The following is a 25126-nucleotide window of genomic DNA, read 5'->3' as shown; positions in this document are numbered from 1 at the left end:
GGACTGATAGGGCTTCTTTTGTAATTCATGTGGACAGTGTATTTATCCCTGTTTTATGGGATTTAAAATTATTACAGAAGAGGTTTATAGTTTGTATGTACTGTATTTTGCTTTAATGTTTACATTTGGCCCCACCCACAAAATGCCAAATTCTTGATCAAGACTGTGAATCCTACATTTTTTACTACATTGTTTCTGCGGGAATAAATACGATCACCTTTTAATAATTTACTTTAAAATATGCCTATGTTATGGGGGAGGGGGAACATTCCATAGCTCCTCACCTGCTACAGGGGGAAGGGAGGGGAGAAGTAGAGTGTGGGTGTTGTCTTGCCTCATTTAGTTTTATACGATCCCAAGGTTTAAAAATTAACTCCACTGCTTTCATTGATAGTCCGGAGTGGGTGTGGGGTCGGCAGGGGTGCGGAGGCAGTGGGGAGGAAAGAGGGATGGGTTTGCAACATTTTGTGATAAAAAGTATCTCCAAAGGAGTTCAATTAAAAAAGAAGACAATGGGGCACCTGGGTGGCTCAGTTAGTTAAGCATCTAACTTCGACTCAGGTCGTAATCTCAAGGCTTGGGGTTCAAGCCCGGAGTCCGGCTCTACACTGATAGCTCAGAGTCTGGAGCCTGCTTCGGATTCTGTGTCTCCCTCTCTCTCTGCCCCTCCCCTGCTCATGCTCTGTCTCTCTCTCTCTCTCTCTCTCTCTCAAAAATAAATAAACATTAAAAAAATAATTATATTAAAAAATAAAAAGGAAAGCAATGAAGGCCAGCAGAGAGTTGCATTTTGGGAGTTAGGCTTCTAAAGCATGCTGGAAGTAAAAATTGACCTGAAAAATCCCATAGGCACAGAGTGGGGCTACATTTTTTTTATTCATTACTTACATATAAAACCCAGTGGTCATCCCAACAAGTGCCCTCATCCCCATCAACTTTGTTTGTTCTCTGTATTTAAGAGTCTCTTATGGTTTGCCTCCATCTCCATTTTTATCTTATTTTTCCTTCCCTTCCCCTATGATCATCTGTTAAGTCTCTCAAATTCCACAAACGAGTAAAATCATGGGATAGCTTTCTCTGACTGACTTATTTCATTTAGCATAATACCTTCCAGTTCTATCATTGTTGCAAATGGCAAGATTTCATTCATTTTCATACCGACTTGTACTCCATTGTATATATATATAACCACATCTTCTTTATCCATTCATCCATTGAGGGACATTTGGGCTCTTTTCATGCTTTGGCTATTATTGATAACGCTGCTATAAACATTGGGGTGCATGTGCCCCTTCAAACCAGCATTTTTGTATCCTTTGGATAAATTCCTAGTAGTGCAATTGCTGGGTCATAGGGTAGTTCTATTTTTAATTTTTTGAGGAACCTCCACTCTCTTTTCCGGAGCAGCTGTACCAGTTTGCATTCCCACCAGCAGTGCAAGAAGGTTCCCCTTTCTCCACATCCTCACCAACATCTGTTGTTTCCTGAGTTATTGATTTTAGCTACTCTGACCGGTATGAGATGGTATCTCATTGTGGTTTTGATTTGTATTTCCCTGATGATGAGTGTTGTTGAGCGTCTTTGCTTGTGTCTGTTTGGAGAGGGGCTACATTCTTAAGAGGTCTGTGGTAACTAAAGCCATCCAAGGGACAGCAAATTTGCATCTCCCACCTTGTATCAGAACTAGGATTTGTGGTCACTGAGACCTGAAAGATACCTGCCCTGTTGAAATCGGGTCAAGCTGGCACAGTTGAAATGCCATCAGTTAAATGTGTATGTGGCACGGCTCTCTCCCTGAGTTCCTCACCCAGCAGAGTGGCACCTATGAGTGGTTTTCATATCATGTTCCTTGTTACAGCTGAGGGTCCGGAGCAAGGTAAGAGGAGTCACCTCCTCACTGGAAACCACTGATACGCACCAAAACTGCTGCTGCCTTTCACCTCTCTCTCTTCCCTCTCAATGTGTTTGGGAAATGTTACTTAGTTTCTCTGGGTTTGGTCTCCTCATGTGTGACGTGAAGGTATTAGGCTAGATGCTCTAAGTATAAGATACTTCACTGAGAACCAGCTAAGTCACAGAAATTTTGAAACATTGTTGTCGGCATAACTCTGGTTTCACTGGTACTGAATCCTAGTAACGGTACATTCGCCACTCACATGCCTGGAGTTACTAAGATAACAAGGAAATCTAACTCAGGAGCCATGTTTCCTTTAGCTTCTTCATTAGTGAATAAAACAGAAATAATGACCCCAGTGACAGAACACAGGGGGATGTGCCATAGTCTCCATTCCAGGGGATTCTCTTTCCTAGAACAAAATTACATTATTTACTGAAGATATTTTTATCTTGACAGAAAATGAATAAAATGTGTATCTTAGCAGTTGGCTAACATTTCTTCAATGATTGTTTGGCTCTTTAAAAAAAAAATTTTTTTTTAACACTTTGTTTTATTTTTTGAGAGACAGAGTCAGAGCAGGGGACGGGCAGAGAGAGGAGACACAGAATCTGAAGCAGGCCCCAGGCTCTGAATTGTCAGCGCAGAGCCTGATGCAGGCCTCGAACTCACGAACTGCGAGTTCATGACCTGGGCCAAAGTCAGATGCCTAACCGACTGAGCCACCCAGGTGCCCTGGCTCTTTCTTTTATAGAAACATTATTCTTTTAAAAAATTATCTTGGATCAATCAGTCTTTTAGGTGATTTGGAAAGAGGCTGGGCTTTGTGATACAGAGCTTTCAAAGGAGCAAAATCTGAGCTGGAGCATTTTAGTGTGGCTCAGAAGCAGCATTTTAAAATATCTATTATCTGACATCTTAATTAAGACATTTGCAGGTACTTTCACAACAGCTAATAGAGAGATTTTGACATTGGTAGCCAGTGTCAGATTATATGGTTTATGAACAGGCGCCCTTGCATGCCCTTGCTTTTGCTTCATACTTTCCAAAACATCTCTTTATCCTCAACATTTGCCTCTTTGGCTGTTTTTCCCAGAGCTTCCAGACGCTTCCATCACCTGATTTCTTCTTAGGCCTGAGGAATTTGAGCAAATCAGGGCTGAGTGTATCAGGAGCGCCCTCTTGAGGACAGACTTGTTGAAGGAAAACTAAACTTCTTCGCTTTGACACTGCACACTGTTACATCTCAAGGCCAAGGGTGAAGGAATGGATTTTATGAGACGTGAAAGTCAATTAATTTTTTGTTTTCTGGATTTTACTTCCATTAGGTCAGCCACCATCCACCTATCTCTGCATGTCACGCTGAGTCTGGAAATTTTGTTTTCTGGCAAGGTAATGTGCTAATATATTTGGCCTCCATCATTTTTTGTAATGTTATAGATTTGTTTTAATCAGGAACTATGGCAAGTGCTTGTTAAGATCAAAAGTATGCCCTGGACGTGGGCTTTGTCGGATGGATTTACACCACTTGGTGTTCATGCCTTCATCTCTGAACAGTTACTGATGTTTGTCTACTTCATAATTAAGGATTCAGGAGGATAATTTAAGTTGTTCCCTTAAAAAAAAAAAAAATTCCATCTATGTCTAGGCCACCACCATTTTATTCCTGTAACTTTTTTCTCTAATTCCACAGCCACTTGAAATGCCTTGTGTATTTCAAGAGACACTAAATGCTTACAGGCATTTATCAGAGTCTAGACAACAGGGTTCTTTTTGCTTTTGAAAAATTTAATTTTTTTTTCTAAACATCACATTTTATTATTAAAAAATTTTTTTTAATGTTTTTATTTATTTTTGAGACAGAGAGAGATAGAGCATGAGCAGGGGAGAGACAGGGAGAGAGGGAGACACAGAATCGGAAGCAGGCTCCAGGCTCTGAACTGTCACCACACAGCCTAACACGGGGCTCAAACTCACAGACTGTGAGATTATGACCTGAGCTAAAGTTGGACGCTTAACCGACTGAGCCACCCAGGCACCCCTAAACATCACATTTTATATTGCTGACTTTTTTTTTAGTTGGGGAGTTGTTGTCCCTATATTCAGTTTATATTTTGGATTTGGGAGGAGGGTGGGTTGTTCTGAAGAATAAATAAGACTGAAAATATTTCCTAAATGGATTAATTTTGTTAAGTTATATATTTATTCAAAAGGCAGAGTGTACTTTAGGAGGAGAATTTGAACATCCTGGGTTTTCGAACAATGATTTTCAAACAATGAGCACACATCAGTTTTTAAAGCATTTTTCTCTGCTCACAGTGATAACACCTGAGTTACCACATTGCCTTTTCAAAAAACTCTATAAAAGTTAAAAGATATAAAAGAATATTTTGCAAAAATAATAATAATAATAATAATCCCCTCCCTCCACCCCAATCCCCAGCCACTCAGTTTCTCTCTCTGGAGACAATATCGCTTTAGGTCGCAAGTACCGTAGTTCCCTTTCGGAATCTTTGCCATTAAAGTTTAGAATTGAAGGTTGATTAGAAACTTCTCTAACTTTCACTGAAACCCTCTGGGAAGAATTCTTATAAGATCTCTAACTTCCTAATCGCTAAGAGTCACTGACCACAGAAGCATATTATGATGATGATGATGTGATGTATTATGTGATGGGAAGGATTTTCTCCCAAGTAGTTTCTGTGTGCCCCTTACCTTACACAACAGTATTCTCTTCAGCCTCCATTCTCCTTTCTCATCAGCCTTTTCCTGGGCAATCCCACCTATTCCCATAGGCTCATGACTCCCAAATCTTGCTTTTTTTTTTTTTTTTTTTTTAGTTTATTTATTTATTTTGAGAGAGAGAGAGAGAGCAGGGGAAGGGCAGAGAGAGAGAGAGAGGGAGAGAGAATCCCCTAAGTAGCCTCCATGCTATCAACACAGAGCCCAATGTGGGGCTTGACCTCACAAACCTGTGAGATCATGACCTGACCCCAGATCAAGTGTCAGACACTGAACCAACTGAGCCACCCACGTGCCCCTCTTGCTTTTTAATCCAATCTGACATTTCTCTGCCTTTTAATCAGGTTGTTTAAACCAGTTACACTTATTATGATTATTGATGAAGTTGGGTTTAAATGTGGCCTCTTATTATCTGTTTTCTGTTTGTTGCATCTGTTCTTTGTTCACCTTGTTTTCTTTCTCTGCCTTCTTTGGGACTGAGTACTTTCTATGATTCCATCATACCTCCTTTGTTGGCTTATTAGCTAAAACCTCTGTTTCATTGTTTTAGTTGTTACTTTAGGGTTTATATTATGTATCTTTAATATAGTCTATCTTCAAGTAATATGCCACTTCACATATAGTGTAATAAACTTACAAAAGTATACCTCCATTTCCCTTCTCCTAACCTGTGACCTCTGTGCTACTGTGAACATAACATTTTATTTACGTACATTATAAACCCCACAATACATTACTGTTTTTGCTTTAAACAGCCAATTATCTTTTTATGGTAACAACTTTATTGAGATAAAATTTGTATGTCATACAATTCCCCTATTAAAAAGTATAATTCACTGAGTTTTAGTATATTCACAAAGTTGTCCAGTTACCCTCACAATCAATTTTAGAACATTTTTAAATATTTATTGTCCAATTGGCTTCCATACAACACCCAGTACTCATCCTAACAAGTGCCCTCCTTAATACCTATCACCCGCTTTCCCCTCCCCCCCACCCTCATCAACCCTCAGTTTGTTCTCTGTATTTAAGAGTCTCTTATGGTTTGCCTCCCTCCCTCTCTATTTGTAACTTTATCCACCTTTCCCTTCCCCCATGGTCTTCTGTTAAGTTTCTCAGGATCCACATATGAGTGAAAGCATATGGTATCTGTCTTTCTCTGACTGACTTATTTCACTTAGCATAATCCCTCCAGTTCCATTCGTGTTGCTGCAAATGGCAGGATTTCATTCTTTCTCATTGCCAAGTAGTATTCCATTGTATGTATCCATCCATAGTTGATGGACATTTAGGCTCTTTCCATAATTGAGCTATTGTTGAAAGTGTTGCTATAAACATTGGGGTTCATGTGCCCCTGTGCATCAGCACTCCTGTATACCTTGGGTAAATTCCTAGTAGTGCTATTGCTGGGTCGTAGGGTAGATCTATTTTTAATTTTTTGAGGAACCTCCACACTGTTTTCCAGAGCAGCTGCACCAGTTTGCATTCCCACCGACAGAACAGTTTCATCACTCCAAAAGAAACCACCCCCACCTACCTACCAGTACCTACCCCACCCCAGCTTCTAATTTCCATCAACCTCTTCCATCCTTAGGCAATCCCTTACCTACTTTCTATCTCTATGGATTTGCCTATTAGGAATATTTTATAGACGTGAAATCATGTGGTCAAGGGCTGCCTGCTCCCAGCCCTATCACTCCCCTGCATCATGGCCACGGCCCCCTACAAGCCTCCCTCCTTTCACCTTGCTCCCCTATGGTCTGTGTATTGTCATGCAGCAGTCAGAGGGATCACCCTCTCTGCCATTGTTTTTCTATTCCTTTTTTTAAAAATTCTGTTTTTACTCTGTTCTTTTTCCATTTGTGTCTTCCACTTGGTGCCACCATTTATGCAAATGAGAAAACTATGAGACCATCTACAAATTCTCCCTGTCTGTCACAGTCGGCATCTAATTTGTCAGCTAGTTCTATTCCTACTTCTTTCCTGGTTTTGGGATCATTCCCTTCTACTCTGTCTGCTACGGCCTTAGGTCACTTCACCCTCACTTATCCTTGGAGCAATTGCAGCAACCTTGTAACCTGTCACCTTGCTTCTCATCTTTTGTGCTCCTGGTCCATTTTCTGTATTGGTCCCAATTGCCTCTGCAAAGTCTGTATCTAATCGCATGAGTTTTCTGTCTAACCAAACATCTTATTTTCCCCCAGCGTATACACACCAGATGTCTTAGCCTGGCTTCTAGAGCCCATTGTTTTTGTACTCAGTCTGTCTTTCAGCTCGTCTCGCTGAACAATCCAAGACCTGTGGGACAGAACCACACCATGTTCTCTTATACCTCTCTCCCTTTGAACAAGCTGTCTTCTGCCTACTGTTGCTTTTTTTTCCTGCCTAGTGAACTCCTGCTTATTCTTCAGAGCCCAGTCTAAGTGCCCTCTTCAGACAGGCCTCTACTCATGCTTTTCCCCACCCATGTTAGTCATTCCTACTTCTATGGTTCCATTTCTTCTTAAACATACTCAGTTACAGCCTGTGCCTCTCTTTGTGGGCATTACTTGTTTTCACTTTTGTCTCCCTTTCATACTGTGAGTTCTTCTAAGGGAAGGAACTTACCTTATAATTTTAGTTCCCCGATTCTGTTCCAGATACTCAATTGGTACATATATTGAATGAAAACTTATCCTGTGTAATAATGAATTTTATTTTGAAGAGGTTCTATATAGTGGTTGATCATTCATGCAGCCTAAGAATTCTCTGATCTGTGTGGCTCTCCTTTTAAATATGTACTAATTGGTATTTCATTTCAGATGTGAGATGGAAAAACAAATTCTGGGGCAAATCCATGGAAATTGTCCCCATTGGCACCACCCACGTGACTCTGCCAGCGTAAGTTCTTCTGTGCTTAGGAACTTTATAGAATTTAGGGCCAAGACACAGCTTTAGGAATGGGACTCCCATTGTCCCCCATGGTGTTGAGTATATGTTTTTTCCCTTTTCATTGGTTTGACAGTAAGTTCAAATGTACCTCATTTTGACAAGCTCACATTTTCTCTCCTTCAAATGGAAATGCCACCTGGAAACCAAAGTTCATTGAACGAAAGCTCTTTTAAAACTCGTTTCCACTTCTAACAAAATTAAGAATGGTGGTTTGCCTTAACATTGTTGTCCTACCTCACTGTCAGAATTCCTTTAAAGAAAGATATGGACTTGATACTACAGAGATTATTGGTACTCATTTATAAAGCCAAATGGCTGTGAGTGTGGCCTCCGGGACTGGGCTAATAGGACTCGTGTACTCACCCTGCCACTTACTAATTGCAAATCCTTGGGCAGGTTACTTAATCTTTCTGATCACTAGTTCCCTCATCTATAAAACACAAGAAATAAACCACCTACTTTGCAGGGCTTATGAAGATTAAAGGAATAATGTACATAAAGCACTTTAAAGAGTACTTGACAAATAGTATATGCCATGTAAGTGTTTGGTCTTATTATCATTATCCTCGTAATTATTATATGACTCTGTAAGTGTGAATACTTTCTCATTGTAAAAAGATTTAAGATATGTGTAAGATTTATATATAAAATAGGGGCGCCTGGGTGGCTTAGTTGGTTAAGCGTCTGACTTTCGCTCATGTCATGATCTTGTGGTTTGGGAGTTCAAACCCTGCAACCAGGCTCTGTGCTGACAGCTCAGAGCCTGGAGCCTGCTTCAGATTCTGTCTCCCTCTCTCTCTGCCCCTCCCCCACTTGTGCTCTGTCTCTCTCTCAAAAATAAATAAACATTAAAAATTTTTAAAGAAAGATTTATCTATAACATAGATATGTGTCTTTGCATATACATACATACATACGTATGCGTGTGCGCATATATACACATATGTGTGTATGCATGTGCATATGTGTGTAGAGAGCAGATTGTGGAAGATGCCCCTACCTTCCCCATTGCCTCTTCCGTTTTCTAGTTTGGTGACTTTCGGCAAGTCACCTCTGGTTCTCAGTTTTTCTCCTCTGTCAAAGGAGAGAGTGGGTTGTTCGAGGACATCACCAGCTTCCAGTGAAGTCCCTGTCAGCTTCCAGAGTGGCCGTCTCTGACTGCTGCTCCCCTCTGTGACACGGATGACTCCTGGGGGAGTGGAAGTCAGAATGCCCAGCATGGCTTAGGCACCCAGTTGGTTCTGGAAATGAAGGAAGGAGTAATTCATTATGTGACTTTTTTTTTTTTTTAATAGCAATATCTGTTTGCATTTGCTGCTGGCTCTTCTGGGAATTGTTAATGCCACCATTTCCTCCTTTTTAGCTTTGGAGATCATTTTGAGTGGAACAAAGTGACCTCTTGCATCCATAACATCTTAAGTGGGCAGAGATGGATTGAGCACTATGGGGAGATTGTCATCAAGAACCTGAATGATGACTCCTGCCACTGCAAAGTGAATTTCATAAAGGTAACCGCCAGAAAGGCCTTGGCAGAGCAGGGCCTCCGGGCACAGGACATCCCAGGGAACTTTTCACCTTCACCCTTGTGCCATCAGGCAAGCAATGCTGAGGGATCCCTGGTGTTCCCCCCTCCCAACCCCTCTCACCTGGACCAGGGTTGTGGCCCCTTCGAGCCTCCCTCCTTCCACTCTTACTCCCCTGTGATCTGTCCTCACTGCAGCAGCCAGAGGGACTCTTATACAGTGTAATTCATCATGCTACCTTATGGAGGAAGCTTGAAGACATTATGCTAAGTGTAATAAGCCAGACACAGGACAGGTATTGTGTGACTCCACTTTTGAGGTACGTAGAGCAGTCAGATTCATAGAGACAAAAAGTAGAATGGTGATGCCCAGGGCTGCTGGGTTGGGGAATGGCAGTTAGTGTTTCATGGATACACGGTTTCAGTTTGGGAAGATGAAAAAGCTCTAGAAATATAAAATGATGATGGTTACACAACATAGTGAATGTGCTTAGCGTCACTGAATTGTACACTTACAAATGATCACAATGGTACATTTTGTTATTTATGTTTTACTAGAATGAAAAAAACAAAAGTCACGCTGTATATCCCAGAATTCCTCCAACAACTTCTGTCTTTCCTAGAGTAAAAGCCTGCCTCCTGACAATGGCCCACAAGGCCCTGTGCACTATGCACTGCCCACCCCCCCCCATGTTCACACGTGCACACAAACACGCACACTGGCACATACACATGCGAACACATGTGCATGCACACACACACAGCTGGCCGCACATATATGAACACGCACATGCACACATACCTGCCTCTATATGGATATGTGCACACACACAAACACACTCATTCCTCTCCAATTTCAGCTTCCACCAACCCTTCCTCCCCTTCTGACCACACTGGCCTTTCTCTCTCTCCATTTCCTCCTGCTTGGAGCCCTTCTCCACAGATCCTTCATCATTAGCCCTGTCTTGTTAGTCAGTCTCTATCATATCCCATTTTCTTCAAAGTTTTTATTCCCATCTATAGTTAGCTTGCTCACTGTTGGTTTACTTGTGTGTTTTCATCTTCTGTTCCCCACACCCGCCTCACCATCCGTGACTCTGGAGAAGCAAAAGCCTGGTCTAATCTCGCTCACTGCTGTAGGCTGATGTCTGGAAAGGCTCATGAACATTCATAGGGTAAATGAACAGATTGGCCAAAGGCAAAAGCGTGGAATAGTCTGCTTACCTTTCCAAGTGCCTCAATTCCCTTAGATTCCTCTTCCCCTTAAAATTATCATGTACTTAACATGGTCTTAAAGGAACATTTGCATTTAATTAGATCAAAATCAGAAGCCAAGAGATTAGGCTCTAATTGTGGCATTTCATGCAGGACCTCTCTGCACCACCTGTAGCCTGTAGGGGATATTATGGCGAGATAGATGGAGGTCTTTATTATATCCTATAAATCAGACTAGTAATGTTTGAGGTAATATAAAAAGGACTCTGCCTTGAAAACTTCATGTAGCTCAGCACCCTGAGCCAGGTGAAGGCCACCTGGCTCTCAGCACTTTCCCCAAGGAAATGTGCTTGAATCCCATTTCTACCATCTACTTAGTACTCACACACTTAGGGCCAGAGAATAGATTTCTGTGGCTACAAGAAATGAGGGGATTGGCACACTGGACATACCTCTGGTGTTGAAAGAGAATCTGAAAGCAGATGTGGCCCTTCCCAATGGAGCACAGCCCTTCCTCTGTGGCATCCCCTTGTATTGCCAGCATTGGATTTGTCAGCAAATGTCTATAATAGAAAACCAGACTTCTGCTTCAGAATACACTTAAGAGCCTGGACGGTATCTGTTGCCACTTTCCTCCATTATTACCTGAGTAGAGACCTCAGGTTTACATTTCTGATTCAGCTGTGTGATGCTGCTGTACTCTGTCCTTCCTTCCATCTTCCTCGTAGACACAGAAGGGGGAAACCAAACCACCAAAATATGGCCCCAAAATGCCACTCAACTTTATTGGTTTCCAAATATGGATTCTGTTTTGGCTGAAAATAGCACTGGGAGTTTTGATTTATGAAGTAATGCCTTCCGTTCTTTCTTAGAGATTTTTTTGGGGCAGCCAGTTAATGGGGAGATTAAAAAAAGGAAAAAAACCCCACACAACTCTAGGGAGTTAGACCACCCTCTGCTGGCCACCTTGTGGTACTGTGTAAAACCCACAAGGCTGATCTGAGCTGAGCTGCTCTCTCAGACCAGGACCATTCCACAGTGTAAATAAGGGTTGCCTAACGTTCCAATGGATTGGATGAACAAATCTAGTTTGGGGGAGAAATAATCGGAGAAACTGAAAATTGGTTGCTTTATTATGACCAATGTTAAGGAGCTTCCTTCTTGGTTTACAAAAAGCTATCTAGTTCCCATCTAGAAAAATAAAAAAATACAAGTTATTTCTCTCTTAAATTGCAGTAGTCAGAGCCACAGTGACATCCAGGGAATGGCTATTCCAGAGGAGGGGCTTAGAGGCCAACCGCTTTATTTGGCCGAAGTGTGAAACCTGAGACTTTCCTTCTGACGTTGCATGTAGCAGAAGCAGGGAGAAAACCCGTATCTTTCACAATGTTGCTTGTTCAGTTGCACATTGTAAATAAAGAGTTAGCTGTTAATTTCTATGAAGTAATTAAAAGTATGATTTGTTTAAAAAGCCAGAACCCAGAACCAGCACACTATATACAATGCAGAATCATTCTTTTTTTTATTTTATTATTTTTTTAATGCAGAATCATTCTTGTGGTTTTTTTCTCTTTCCTTTGCTTTTCCTCTTAATATCTGTAATAAGTTGACCCCAAAGTACTAAAAACAGATAACTTATATTTGAATCCTAGGCAAAATACTGGAGCACTAATGCCCGTGAGATTGAAGGTACGGTATTTGACAAGAATGGAAAAGCCGTGCATCGGCTCTTCGGGAAATGGCACGAAAGCATCTACTGTGGGGGCTCCTCCTCGTCCACTTGTGTCTGGAGAGCAAGTTAGTATTTGGGTTAATCAATTCTGGGCCAGGGGTGGGGGACATGGCCAGAGGAACCGCAGGCGGGCTGGCAGCAGTGTCTGTCTCGTACCTCTAGCCTCTTCCTGCTTTGAACTCCATTCGAGCGGCCATCCCTTCTTTCATTCAGTAATCATTATCTCAGCCTCATCCTTATGCTTCTCAGCAACACCTCAGTTGGCCTGCTAGGTCCTGGGTTCTTAATCCTGGAACAAAGCCATTGGTCACTTAATCCGTGGTCACTCTCTCTGAGGAAATCTTCCAGGCCACACACATCACTCCTGTGCCTATCTTGGGCACTAAGGAGTGTTAGTGAAGCACAGGAAGTCATTCGAGAGTAAGAACGAATAAAGAGGAAACTGTCATTAGACAAGAAGAGTGACCTGGGGCTTCTACAAAAGTCAGGGGTCTCCCGGATTCACCCAATACCATTAACCAGCCTGATGTCTCTTGTAATTCTAGAAAAATAGCCCTTGAGCAGCTGTGGGGAGAAAGGGCTAGGGAAGCCAAACCTTCATAATATGTCCCCCAAAACCTTTTAAGGTTTTGTCCTTTTAACGTTTGTCCATCTTTTAAGTCTTGGTCACATTATAAAACCATCATTTTGAGATACCACCACGAGAATGCTTTGGGCTGATCAAAACAAAACAAAATAAAACAAAACCATTCTAATAGTGACTTAAATCATTAGGATGTGTGCTGTTACTTAACAAGGAAGGGGTAGGATGGGCCGTGTTTGTTATACAGGCAACTTACCTGTGTCAAGAGCACAGACCATTGAGGACACATTTTGTCACTCCCAATGTAGCAGTGATACATTGCAGAGGCCCAAGGCTCTGGGTGGTGGCCGCCTGGCAGCTTGAAACTGTGGCAGTGGCCCCATCCTTTGAAGGGTAGAGGCATCCTTCCCCCACTGGGCCTTGTCGTCTGGGCCTGTGGTGGCAGTGGTAGCCCTGATGATCTCTGAATCACCTTTCCACTCATTCTTCCCTTTGCTTGAGGGTTAACACATGTTTGCAGCTGGGTAACTTGATGGAAGCATCCTGTAAAATGCCAGTGGTCCAACAGTCTTACTTCATTCAGTCCCCTTGACATCCAGCTGGCGGTATTTCTGCCGGTATAATCCCACGTCTATTCCCGGCTTCCACTGAGTTAGTTTTAAATATAAATGTGTAAGATATGGAGGGACAAGACTTGGTAAAAGGAAGGGCAGGAATGGAAAAAAGAATAACATTGACCACTTGCTATGGGTTCAACACTATTTTAGGTACTAGACAGAGTTCCAGGAGGATTTGACATTTCTTAAATGAAAAATGGATTCTCCAGAGTGAGAGTGTTGTTAGTCAGGAAAACATGGACCCAGAGTTCTTTTTCACATGTTTATTTTTGTAACAAATTATTTTTATAACTTGCACAGTATAAAAACTTCACAGCATTACATAAATTCCCTATCTGACCACACAAAAGAGGTCTTATCCTTGTAGGTAGAAGAAAACTTACAGAGAAAAAGATTTATGGAGGAACATTCAACACCTATTTGTTAGCCGGAATATTTTAATAGAAATGGAAGAATTTAGAGCTGAGAGAGAAAAAATAATAGCTGGTTTGAGATGAAAAAGGGGAAGGAATTAAAATGTAATGTAAATGAAAGGAAGTTGGAAATGAATGATTTCTTTTTCTTTTAGATCCCATGCCAAAAGGCTATGAGCAATATTATGGCTTCACACAGTTTGCCCTAGAATTAAATGAAATGGATCCATTGTCAAAGTCTTTATTACCACCTACTGACACTCGTTTTAGACCAGACCAAAGGTAAGGACTTTTTAAAGATCTTTATCTCCAGAGATGTAAAACTCTTTATAAAGAGTCTTACTAACAACTCCCAGGCCATCAGAGGAGCTCGAGAGAGACAATGTCGTTAGGAGTAGAGGTCTACGAGGACTGAAAACAATCATGTCATGGAAGGTATGGAGCCCAGCTTAATTCTATGTGTGGCCTGGCCTTTATTCATCAGTAAAGCCTTATTTCTATTGAAATATCCCCCCAAAGTGTTTATTTTTAAGAGTTTTACTGCCTATAATAATATAGAACTTGTAACTGTGTATTTGAAAGAGTGAAAAACACCCAATTCCTTTACACTTCAGATTTAAATTATTTTGGTGCACAAAACCTAACTTCTCATTCTAGGTTTGCTGGCCACAAGCTGTGTCATCTTTCTTAGTCTCAGTTTCCTATTCTGTATAATAGAAATAATTATCTCTGCCCTGGGGCCTAATTAAGACTCAAAACCCAGAAAGGAAAAAGGAAAATTATATATTTGACTTTATTTTAAAAAAACAAACAAACTTCTTCATGGCAAAGTAAAAAAATATTTTTATACCCAGAGTCAAAAAGACAAACGACAAACTGGGAAATCTATATTTCAACTCATTTCATGAATTGGTTTCAAAAATCAAGATTAACTCACTAAAAAAAAAAAAAAAAAAAAAAAGACATAGGAAAATGAACTGTTCACAAAGTAGGAAATGCAGATATCCCTTAAACATATGAAAAGATGCTTAGTCCCACTGAAAGAAATGCATATTTTCAAAAATTTTTTAAAAAGTTTATTTTGGGGGGGAGAAATAGAGAGCAAGCAGGGGAGGGGCAGAGAAAGAGAGAAGAAAAAAAAAAAGAAAAAAAAAAAAACCCAAGCAAGCTCTGCACTGTCAGCATGGAGCCCGATGCGGGGCTCAAACTCACGAACTGTGAGATCATGACCTGAACTGAAATCAGGAGTTGGATGCTTAACCGACTGAGCCACCTACGTGCCTCAAGAAATGCATATTTTTAAAAAATATATAGACATACTAATTCTTAATGTATCAGGTAGCAAGATTCAAAAGTTTGATGTACTCTGAGGCTACAGGCAAAAGGTATGGTGAGGAAACAGGTGGGATGAGAGATGGGGATGAAAGGGACAAATTCCTTTTTATAGATCTGATTTTTTGAGCCATGTATATGTCACCAGTTCAAAAAATAATATCTTGGAGCACCTGGGTGGCTCAGTCAGTTGAGCGTCCGACTTTGGCTCAGGTCATGATCTCGCAGTTCATGAGTTTGAGCCACACATCGGGCTCTGTGCTGTCAGTGCAGAACCCACTTTGGATCCACTGTCCTACTTTCTCTCTGCCCCTCTGCTGCTCACTCTCTGTCCCTCTCTCAAAAATAAATAAACATATAAAATAATAATAATGATGATGATGATGATGATGATGTCTTCCCTAACTACCTCAAAATACTGTTTTAAAGGTTGAAGGGGAGTTCTTACCTATAGGGAAGCATTTTGAATATCCAGTCTTAGATACATCATTCTAGAAGTAATGATTACAGTATTTTCTCAGAATTTGTGTTCCTTTTTTTCCCTAATGCCTCAGGTTCCTAGAAGAAGGGAACTTGGAAGAAGCTGAAATACAAAAGCAGAGGATTGAACAGCTACAGAGAGAAAGGCGACGGGTCTTAGAAGAAAATAATGTGGAACACCAGCCGCGGTTTTTCAGGTGTGTGCGCATATTGTGTGGGTCATTGGTGGATAGGTACTGGTGACACCTGATGCTTCCGGTATGAAAAGAGTAAATGGGCTGTCCCCTCCCCAAAGGAGAGCCTTCTTGGTGTTTTTCTTGCTTCAGAGTGCAGAAACTTCTCCCCTGGAAAATGGAAATTCTGAGTGGTCTAATTCTTTCTTTATTTTTTATTTTTTATTTTATTTTTTTTTTTTGAGAGAGAGAGAGAGAGAGCACAAGTTGGGCAGAGGGGCAGAGAGAGAAGGAGAGAATCTTAAGCAGGCTCCACACTTAGCACAGAGACCAATATGGGGCTCAATCTCATGACCGTGGGATCATGACCTGAGCTGAAATCAAGAGTCAGGTACTCAACGGACTGAGCCACCCAGGTGCCCTGCAAGTGGTCTAATTCCTGAATTGCAGAAGTTACAAAACACTTCAGTTTGGATTTGGAACACTTACTATTAGTTTTAAAATAACTTGCCATTAAAGTCCTGTTAAAAATAGACTTAAAGATCTAGAAGGGGCATCAGAGATCATCAGCCCTTTACCCCCTCTTTTATATTAACTGGGCAGAAGCAAAGGTCCAGGGAACATAGGAGGCCCCAGTGAAATGTCCTGGACTGGCACCTGGCTCTCCTGACTACTGGACAGGGCTTTGTATGGTTTTAGGGGCTTTTTTATTGGTTTATTAAAAAAAAAAAAAATCAACGTTAAAACAGGCGCACATAGAAAAGCCACAGGCTTCTGCCCTACCCCTTCCACCCCAGTGTTGCTTTCAGGGCAGCCAGGGTTTTTTTGTCTGGGGTTTGTTTGTTGGTTGGTTGGTTTTTCGGTTTTTTGTTTTTTGTTTTTGTTTTGTTTTGGTTGCCATTGTGTTTTAATGGATAACATGAACACTTTTAGGAGGAATTAGCTACTAATCTGTCAGCAGCAGAAATAAAGTCTGTATTCCAAAATAGCAAAAAGTACTATTCATCCCCAAAATAGAATGCTTTTTCCCCCTAGAGTCAATGTGGGTTTTGCCAGATCCCTTCTGATCATTTCCCCAGACTCAGGAGATAAGCAAATGAAGATCAACCAGAGTTTCATCCCAGAATATTCATAACTTTGTTTAAATATTTTAAAAACAAGACATCTTTAACTATTCTTTAAAGGCAAGAGATAGATAAATGGATAGATTAACAGACTGATCAGTTGATTTGCTGATCAATTGATAGATATACACATATACCTTTAAGTAGGCTAATTTTTTCTTTTTCTTTCATAAATCATCTAGGGTCTTGTGTCTGGTTTTTTTTTTGTTTGTTTGTTTTTTTTTTGTTTTTTTTGTTTTTAAAGTAGGCTTCACGACCAGCATGGAGCCCAACATGGGGCTTGAACTCACAACCCTGAGATCAAGACCTGAGCTGAGATCAAGAGTCAGCCACTTCACTGACTGAGCAAACCAGGCGCACCTCATGTCATTTTTAAACAAGGGAAATCAGATTTATAAAGATGTTCATTGCAGTATATTCAGGATCATTAAAAACTGTAGGTAACTAAACTGTCTCAAGAACTAGGTAGGGAGAGGGGCGCCTGGGTGGCGCAGTCGGTTAAGCGTCCGACTTCAGCCAGGTCACGATCTCGCGGTCCGTGAGTTCGAGCCCCGCGTCGGGCTGTGGGCTGATGGCTCAGAGCCTGGAGCCTGTTTCCGATTCTGTGTCTCCCTCTCTCTCTGCCCCTCCCCCGTTCATGCTCTGTCTCTCTCTGTCCCCCCAAAAAAATAAATAAACGTTGAAAAAAATTAAAAAAAAAAAAAAAAAAAAAAAGAACTAGGTAGGGAGATTCATCAATTTTACCTGATGTGAAAGTCCACAAAGTCTGTGGAGCTCTATGGGAAATAAATTAACATTTAAATGCAAAATATAAACCATTATCTAGGCTGTTGTTGAAACCATCTAGAATTATGTCTGGAATGGAAAAGACAGAACATGGATGCAGCCAGGTGGCTCTTTTTCCTCTTGATTGTCTGTTAAATTATCACACAATTAGATGTGGCAAATAAAGAGCTGGAGAAAAGGCAAGAATTCTTCAGCAGTAGTGGTCCTGGCAAAGAGGTGACAGAGGAATGTGGGAACAAGGGAAGTGTCCACAGAAATTCCAAGTGGCAACTACAGTTCGTATAGAACTGGGCTCCTCTGTTTCATAGTCAAGTACTAGGTATGCAGACTGGCTTATTTTAGACACATCCCTTTATTAGAATAGGGAAACAAGTGTGATAAGAATCCCTGTTCCTGGGAGGTTGGAGTAACAGGCACTCTCCACTTACGCTTTTGAAGCATATGAAATATCAGTCAAAATTATAAATGTACACCCTCTTTGACATAGTTCTACTTACTGGAATTTTTAATGTGACTATACTCACGTATGTACAAAATTACATATTGTTATATGTTTATCATATTATTATTAACATATGTCTGTGATAGCTAGAGATTAAAAACAACCTTCTAAAGGCTCACCAGTAAGGTACCTGTAAAAATTGTGGTCCATTTCTACAATGGAATATCATGCGACTGTTTAAAAAGAAATCAGGGTCACCTGGGTGGCTCAGTCAGTTAAGCATCTGACTCCTGATTTCGGCTCAGAGCATGATCTCACAGTTTGTGAGTTCAAGCCCCAGGTCGGGCTCTGTGCTGACAGTGCTGAGCCTGCTTGGGATTCTCTCTCTTCTTTGCTCTCTGCCCCTCCCCTTCCTCAAAAATAAACAAATAAACTTAAAAAAAAAAATCAGGATTCCCTATTGCCACAGAGTCCCCAAACTTTTGGGGACTATAAAATACAAATGGTAAATATTGTTAGCTTTGCAGACCATAAGGTCTTAGTTGTAATTATTCCAACCCACTGAGCGGCATAAAAGCACCAATAGACAACAGTTAAACAAATGGGCATGGTGGTGTTCCAATAAAAAGGGATTAAGATTAAAGGGTATCTACTTATAAAATAAATACGTCACAGAGATGAGAAACACAGCATAGGGAATATAGTTTATAATATTGCAATAATGTATGGTAACAGATAGTGACTACGCTTATTATGGTGACACTGATGTAATGCTGTGTACAGAATTGTTGAATCAATATATTGTACACCTAAAACAAATATAACAATTTATGTTAATTATACTTCAACTTAAAAAAAAAAAAACAGCATTACAAAGATAGGCAGAAGCCTGGATTTGGCCCTTGGGCTGTAGTTTGCTGAACTTACTATGACAACAGAAAATGATCTCCAATATATATTGTTATGTCAAAAACTCAAAAGGTAGGACACCATAGAGTGCTGTCATTGTGGAAGAAATGGGAGAGGAGTGGAGTATGTATGTGTATGCATGCGTGCTCACACATGCATGAAATTTCTCTGAAAGAATGAAGCTTATAAGATCATCATTGCCTCTGAAGAAAAGGACTGGAAATCCGGGAGATAGGAATAAAAAGAAAACTTTTAGCTATCTACCCTTTTGTACCTTTTGAATTTTCATCTATTTAATATATTATCTATTCAAAGGATAGTGAACCAAGGCTATTCTCTCCTGACTCTTATGTCTTCCAATTCCTTTTGTTTTTAATGTTAACTTATCACTTCATTGAACAATCTAGTTGATTTGTAGCTTTTCCATAGTCACACCCAAGGTGTGGCTGTCATCCCAGCCATGTTTTATATATGACAAACTGTTCCCTTATCCATGCTTCTCTCAAGCACCATTTTTCACAGCCTCTAAGTTTGAGAAGTCAAAGTCGGAAGTGACAAAATGGCCTCCAGGCTTCCTGTTCCCTCATAGTTCCCATGTGAGATTATCAGGGACATTGTATGTCTGTAAGAATGATAGCCTGGCCCAGGGTTGGGAGGAAGAAAGGAGGGAAAGGGAAGGAGAGAATATGACAGTGTTTTCAGTAGCCTTCAAGAAATTCTTTTATCCTTCACAGGAAATCCAACGATGACTGTTGGGTGAGCAATGGCACCTATTTGGAACTTAGAAAAGATCTTGGTTTTTCCAAACTGGACCATCCTGTCTTGTGGTGAAAAAGGAAAGAAGAATGATACACCTGTACTTCTGTGTTTGCTTTCTGAAGCCACAAACCTGTGTCTATATATTTAAAAGAAATTATCTAGAATGATTACCTGTGCTTAGCTTAGCATTGTATTTAAGTATGTATTTTCTTCAGTAGTTTCCTTTATAATTTCAAATGTTATCACAATTGTTTATATGAATGTAGAACACCTTGATATTTCATTTTATATATAAGCTATTTAATAAAAATGAAAGACTGAATGTTAATGTGTGGGTTAAAAAAGAAGCTTTAACACTAATTTTCCAAAGGTTAGGAAAATTCAAATTAAATTCATGCCTTATAAAATTATGTTGGAGAAAAAAATTTATCTCTCCCAGGTGCATTAAGAACTAAGAATACCCAGGGTTACTCACTCATGCGTAAGCTACCCAAGTTTAATTTGGTAGCTCAGATATCTTTTTGCCTCCGACAGCTCTTGAATTGCTCATCCAGAACAATTCTGCTGGTGCTGGAGTCCGAAGAATACTTCCATTTTGGTGGTTGGGAGGCTGGTAGGAGATTAGTAGGATGTACGTTTTTATATGACATAGATACGGCACCTTCCTGAAGAAGAAAAGCATTTGAGCTCATCCCTCCCTAGAGTTCTTATTGCCTTATGTGCAAAACTATACCCTGTTACTCAGAGAAATTGTCAATCTGAGAAATGCCCATTAGTTAAACACTATAATGGCATCCCAGAGACACAGTAGGAAATCTCTCCTTAGTGAGAACCAAATTCTTGACAAGAAACTTGTTTTCTGCTCCCCCCCCAGCCCCACCCCTAGATTCCCCACTCCCTACTTTTCTGTTGAGTATGGAATGTTCCAGTTTAGCATAAAACATACGGTGCATTCCACACAGCAGTTTGACTTTCTAAAAGTTTAGCAAAATAACTGATTGTTTTCAAGAACTCAACAGTTTTTTCTTAAATACTGTTTTGGTATTTTCTACCTCTTAATAACACCATATTTTAGATCTTGTATAAGAAGTTTGACCATCTGCCTTATAGACAAATGTAGAGAATTGATGTTCTTCCTTTGTGTTGTGTTCTGATGAAGCTTTGTCTTATCTCTTTCCTACACTTTCTTCTTACTCATTTCCCTCTTTTGTGAGTCTTGCAGCAGTCTTGAATAATACAGATGTAACTCCTGAAAGGGGAAACTTTGTCTTTTTAAATATGTTATTTTAAAGTACAATAATAGAATCTGTGCAGTAGTTGAAGTGTGTTATCAAAGTAGTTCCAACTTCTGCCCAGATTACGTTAAAACCAAAGCGTAATTTTTAAGTCTTTGACTCTTGTCCATAACAGTCCTATGGAATATCAAGTATAATGGTGTGTTAAACAGTTTTCGCCAGAAAACACTTACAGATATTTAAATAATTTCAGAGCATGTAGAATTCCAGGAATGAAAAGTAGAATAAGTATCGGGAAAAAAAGAACACATGATTTTTTTCAGTTTACACCAAATAATCAACTAGTTGGACAGTATTGCACTTTCAAAGTGTAGAGTTACTGAAAGTGAGTCATGGCCTTTTGGAATTTGCAAACGATTAGCATTTTAAAACAACAAATGATTCCTTAAATATTACATTCATTCATTCTACTTTATCAAGAAGTCAAGATGAACACAACGTGAATGTCATTTCCATTTCTAAGCAGTTAAAGGACACAATCAGATTCTTTGGTACGTGCTTTGTTCTTTTCTTTTCAAGCATATATCCAAAGTCTGCTTGCAGAAAGGAAGAAGCAGGCTGTAGATGTAAGGATACTCTAGGGGAAAACAAACCTAGTTTTCACAATGTGAAGGAAAATGTGGACTTTTAGCCATATCGACTATGAAATAGGCCTCCTCCAGAGGCTGGCTCAAAAAAGAAACAACAACAACAAAACCAAGATGGGCAGCCTGAATGGGTGTAGCATTGTTATATAGTATTTGGAAGTTTTTTAATTGTCCCCGTGCTGTTATTTCAATTGATTTTATGCTTTATATTGGAGTCACAAAGATAAATGGACCAAATATCACCTTTGTAGTCCTCTTATTTGAGATGGAAACAGAGGTGAATTAGAATATAGTACAGAACTATATGCAAATTTAAAAAGCTACTAGTACCAGCATCTGTAAAGGGCTTTTCTAAAATTTAAACAGCTTAGTGAGTCATACTGTTACAATCTTAAAAGTACCTTGAGGGGGAAATGGCTTCTTTTTTCCTTTAGTCCCTATTCTCAAAAGCACCTTCCCATGTCATTTGTAGCTCAAGGGTATTTCATATTTTTAAGATAAAGAAAACAAACGTGGCATTCTTTGGGAAGAATTGAAGTAGAATCTGACTTTCTGAACTTTGAAAATCCCAATTAAACAATTGCAGTCACTGCACCATCTAAGATATGCTGTAACCAACCTCCATTTTATTCCTGATGAGTCTATCCCAAATCCATGGGGAATTACACAGATACTCTTGGGAATGGGACTTTGCACCGTCAACCACATTGTACTTCAGAAGTTCCTATGGCCACTATCGATTACCCCAAGTTGCAGGTGATTCATTCAGGAAGAAACCAGCACTCCCCAGTGTATCCAGACAGCACGTGGCTTCCCTCTGCTGACCCCAAAGCACAGTCTGGTATTTCCCGAGTCAAATGTAATCAGAATCACAGGGCGGCTCTCCATGCCATTCGCCTCCCAAAAGTCAGGCCAGTTCTGGTACTAATTTAACCAGAGTTCACTTTAGGACAACAGTCCAGTTATCTATCAAGGAAAGTACCCCAATAGCCCACAATCTTTGTTTGCTTCCTGTGGGGCTCTCTGGAAGAGAAAAACAAACCTCAAAAATACTTGATTGTTTATTTCATTTGAGCTGCTGCCTTTCTCACATTCTGCTTATAATTACCATCAGTAAATCATTTACTTGAACTTCAAGTATTGTCCCTCATCCGTATTTTCCAGATTTATGATGAGTGGTCTTGTTCGACCATTAACAGTGTCAACCCTAAAAGAAAAACCATAAAGTTTTTATTTCGCTGTTGAATTTTGTTGTAGGCTTACTAACATATTCCAGAAGTTCTATCATGCCCTCAAACTATCGTATAATTTTCTCAGACCTTTTTTTTAAAGTTATGAGTAGGAGCAATAAAGTTGTGCTTGTGATGTTAGGAATAATAGTTCCAATGTATTGGCATAATTTATTTGAATGTCTTTAATTTTGATATTAACATCAGCATAAATCTATTTTTGCTACCAGATGATAGCTATTTTCATGTGCTCAACTTCCCTCTGCATATATGAATGTGTTATTCGGTATTAGTCTTTATTTCCCTGTGTTGGAAATATGTATCACATAAGTATCTGTAAATCATGACAGAAAATGCAAACCACTTCCTGAGACTTCTTTCTGTTTGGGTTATGCAATGATAAAAAGTTGCTAATTTATTTTACTCATGATGGTTTTATCTTCCTCTGTTACCCTCAGAGGATACTTAAAAAAAAAAAAAAAAAAGGATGTCTGTAAACCTTCTATCTAGCTGTGTATAAGATTATTTTCTGTTTAAATCCCACCCTTCCACCCATACCTCATTATCTCCACAAAGCTCCTACTAATTTGTTTATCCCCCTCATGTAGCTAGTTGACTGGGAATAAACAACATGGAAAAAGGCCAACTTTGTCTTTGTTTTTCCAGATTAATGGCTATTAGTGGCCGCTGAAAGGGACAGAGTAAGACTCTAAACTAGGTTCTTTGGAGGAAGAAACACACCAGGTTACCTAAAATGACAGAGATTTGAAATAAGAATACCCTGAGACATAAACTGGGAACCCAAAAAGCTGCCGCACATTTTCAGGATGTACTACAAATGTAGGTCCCCCAGCCCTCAGGACAAGGGAGCCCTGTGTTTACCCCAGCACACTATGGAAATAAGATTTTCTGCGGGCCCTAACATGAAAAAGGAAAGTGCTGACTGCTTACACCAATTTAACGGCCCTTATGAGTGACTGGCTCCTCTCCTCCTCCCATATCCAAGTTGTGTCCTTTGCAATGCTAGGAACATTCTTAGTCTTCACTAAAGGCCCACCTGGTTCACTGACAAGATAAATACATCATGTTACACAAGGCACTGGATCGCAGTTATGTGCATAAACTCACATCTCTGTATCCCTAAAAATACTTAGACAACCAAAGGCAATTTATGAAACTTGGTTGGATCCTGGCTTAAAAGAAAAATAAGCTATAAAAGACATTTTGAGGATAATTAGTGAAAATTGGATAGAAGCCTAATGAAATTATTGCTAATTTTCAAATACGTGTTGTTGATATTGCCTGTTGATTTGAATCAAATCTGCCATCAAAGGAGGACTATTTACCAACCTTATTCAAAATAATGGGTTATGAACACTAACGGAAATCTTAAAAAGCAACCTGAGAATATTTTAACACGTTGGCCATTTAACATGTTGGCCATTGCTGAAATAGGTCTTAAAGCATCTAGAAGTGTCGACTTCAAGGAGGCAATAAAATTTGAATCTACGAGTTCCAGGCCATTGGTTTACAAACTTAGTCCTATTATTTTCTAGCTGTACCAATAGAATACCAGCATTAACGTGATGAATGGACACCAGTGCCCTGCACCTCAGGACATCACTGTCCTTTGCACACTCAGGTAAGGGTTTCTTATTATGGACTTATTACTAAGAGTCCCTGCAGAAAACCAAATCTAATTCCAGTACTTAAAGTGACGAAAATGAAGGGTTTACTTGAGGGGCTTCTCACAGGTTAAAGGCATGTTAGCAACAGCAGGATGTTGTTACTGCCGCCCTGAAGGAGCCGAGGCTTCAGAGGAGGGAGGGGCCATTGGGCCATGGGGAGCTGTGGTGGAGGGACGGCTCTGCTAGAAAATCCAGCCCAGAGGAAGGAAGAACTGTCCCAACCTCAGTCTCCAATGGCCTCCATCCTACCTGGTGGCTGAACCCAAGCAAGCAGGCAACCCCAGTTCTTAGAGTTCAGCTGCTGGGGCAGGGGGAGGGCAGTGGCGAACAGAAATACAAGCACCTGCAGGGGGCCCTTAATAAAGGGCTCAGTCAGCTGAGCTTCTGACCCCTGATTTCAGCTCAGGTCATGAGCTCCGGCTGTGTGCTGACAGCGAGGAGCCTGCTTGGGATTCTTTCTCCCTCTCTCTCGCCTCTCTCCAGCGCCCCCTCTCAACATAAATACACATTTTAAAAAAAGAAAAGAAATACAAGCACCTGGACCTTATATTCACTGGAGGAGTTCACATCTGGGCTTTCAGAGGAATTTTCAGTAAGTAAATAGGCTTAAGAGCCAATTTTTCTTTTTTGAGAGGATAGAATTTATTAAATCATTTTGACTCCGAGTTATTTT

The 25126-nt window shown here is 40.2% G+C and overlaps 1 protein-coding gene across 8 annotated transcripts in view; it reads left to right on the top strand.

The window, feature by feature from the left end:
- The window catches only part of OSBPL3 (oxysterol binding protein like 3), a 178505-nt gene extending 155094 nt beyond the window's left edge, over nucleotides 1-23411 (top strand). For all 8 annotated transcript variants that reach the window (XM_045495111.1, XM_045495108.1, XM_045495110.1 and 5 more), the window contains 7 exons: nucleotides 3223-3286; nucleotides 7438-7516; nucleotides 8931-9075; nucleotides 11957-12101; nucleotides 13805-13931; nucleotides 15536-15658; nucleotides 19630-23411. In XM_045495111.1, coding sequence (XP_045351067.1) covers nucleotides 3223-3286; nucleotides 7438-7516; nucleotides 8931-9075; nucleotides 11957-12101; nucleotides 13805-13931; nucleotides 15536-15658; nucleotides 19630-19726 — 780 coding nt within the window. In that variant the 3' untranslated portion in view covers nucleotides 19727-23411. The remainder of the gene's footprint in view (nucleotides 1-3222; nucleotides 3287-7437; nucleotides 7517-8930; nucleotides 9076-11956; nucleotides 12102-13804; nucleotides 13932-15535; nucleotides 15659-19629) is intronic.
- Nucleotides 23412-25126: the final 1715 nt, after the last annotated feature.

This window comes from Leopardus geoffroyi, chromosome A2, assembly GCF_018350155.1.
Source record: "Leopardus geoffroyi isolate Oge1 chromosome A2, O.geoffroyi_Oge1_pat1.0, whole genome shotgun sequence".
Classification (NCBI taxonomy): domain Eukaryota; kingdom Metazoa; phylum Chordata; class Mammalia; order Carnivora; family Felidae; genus Leopardus; species Leopardus geoffroyi.
This window is presented reverse-complemented; position numbering and strand designations above follow the sequence as displayed.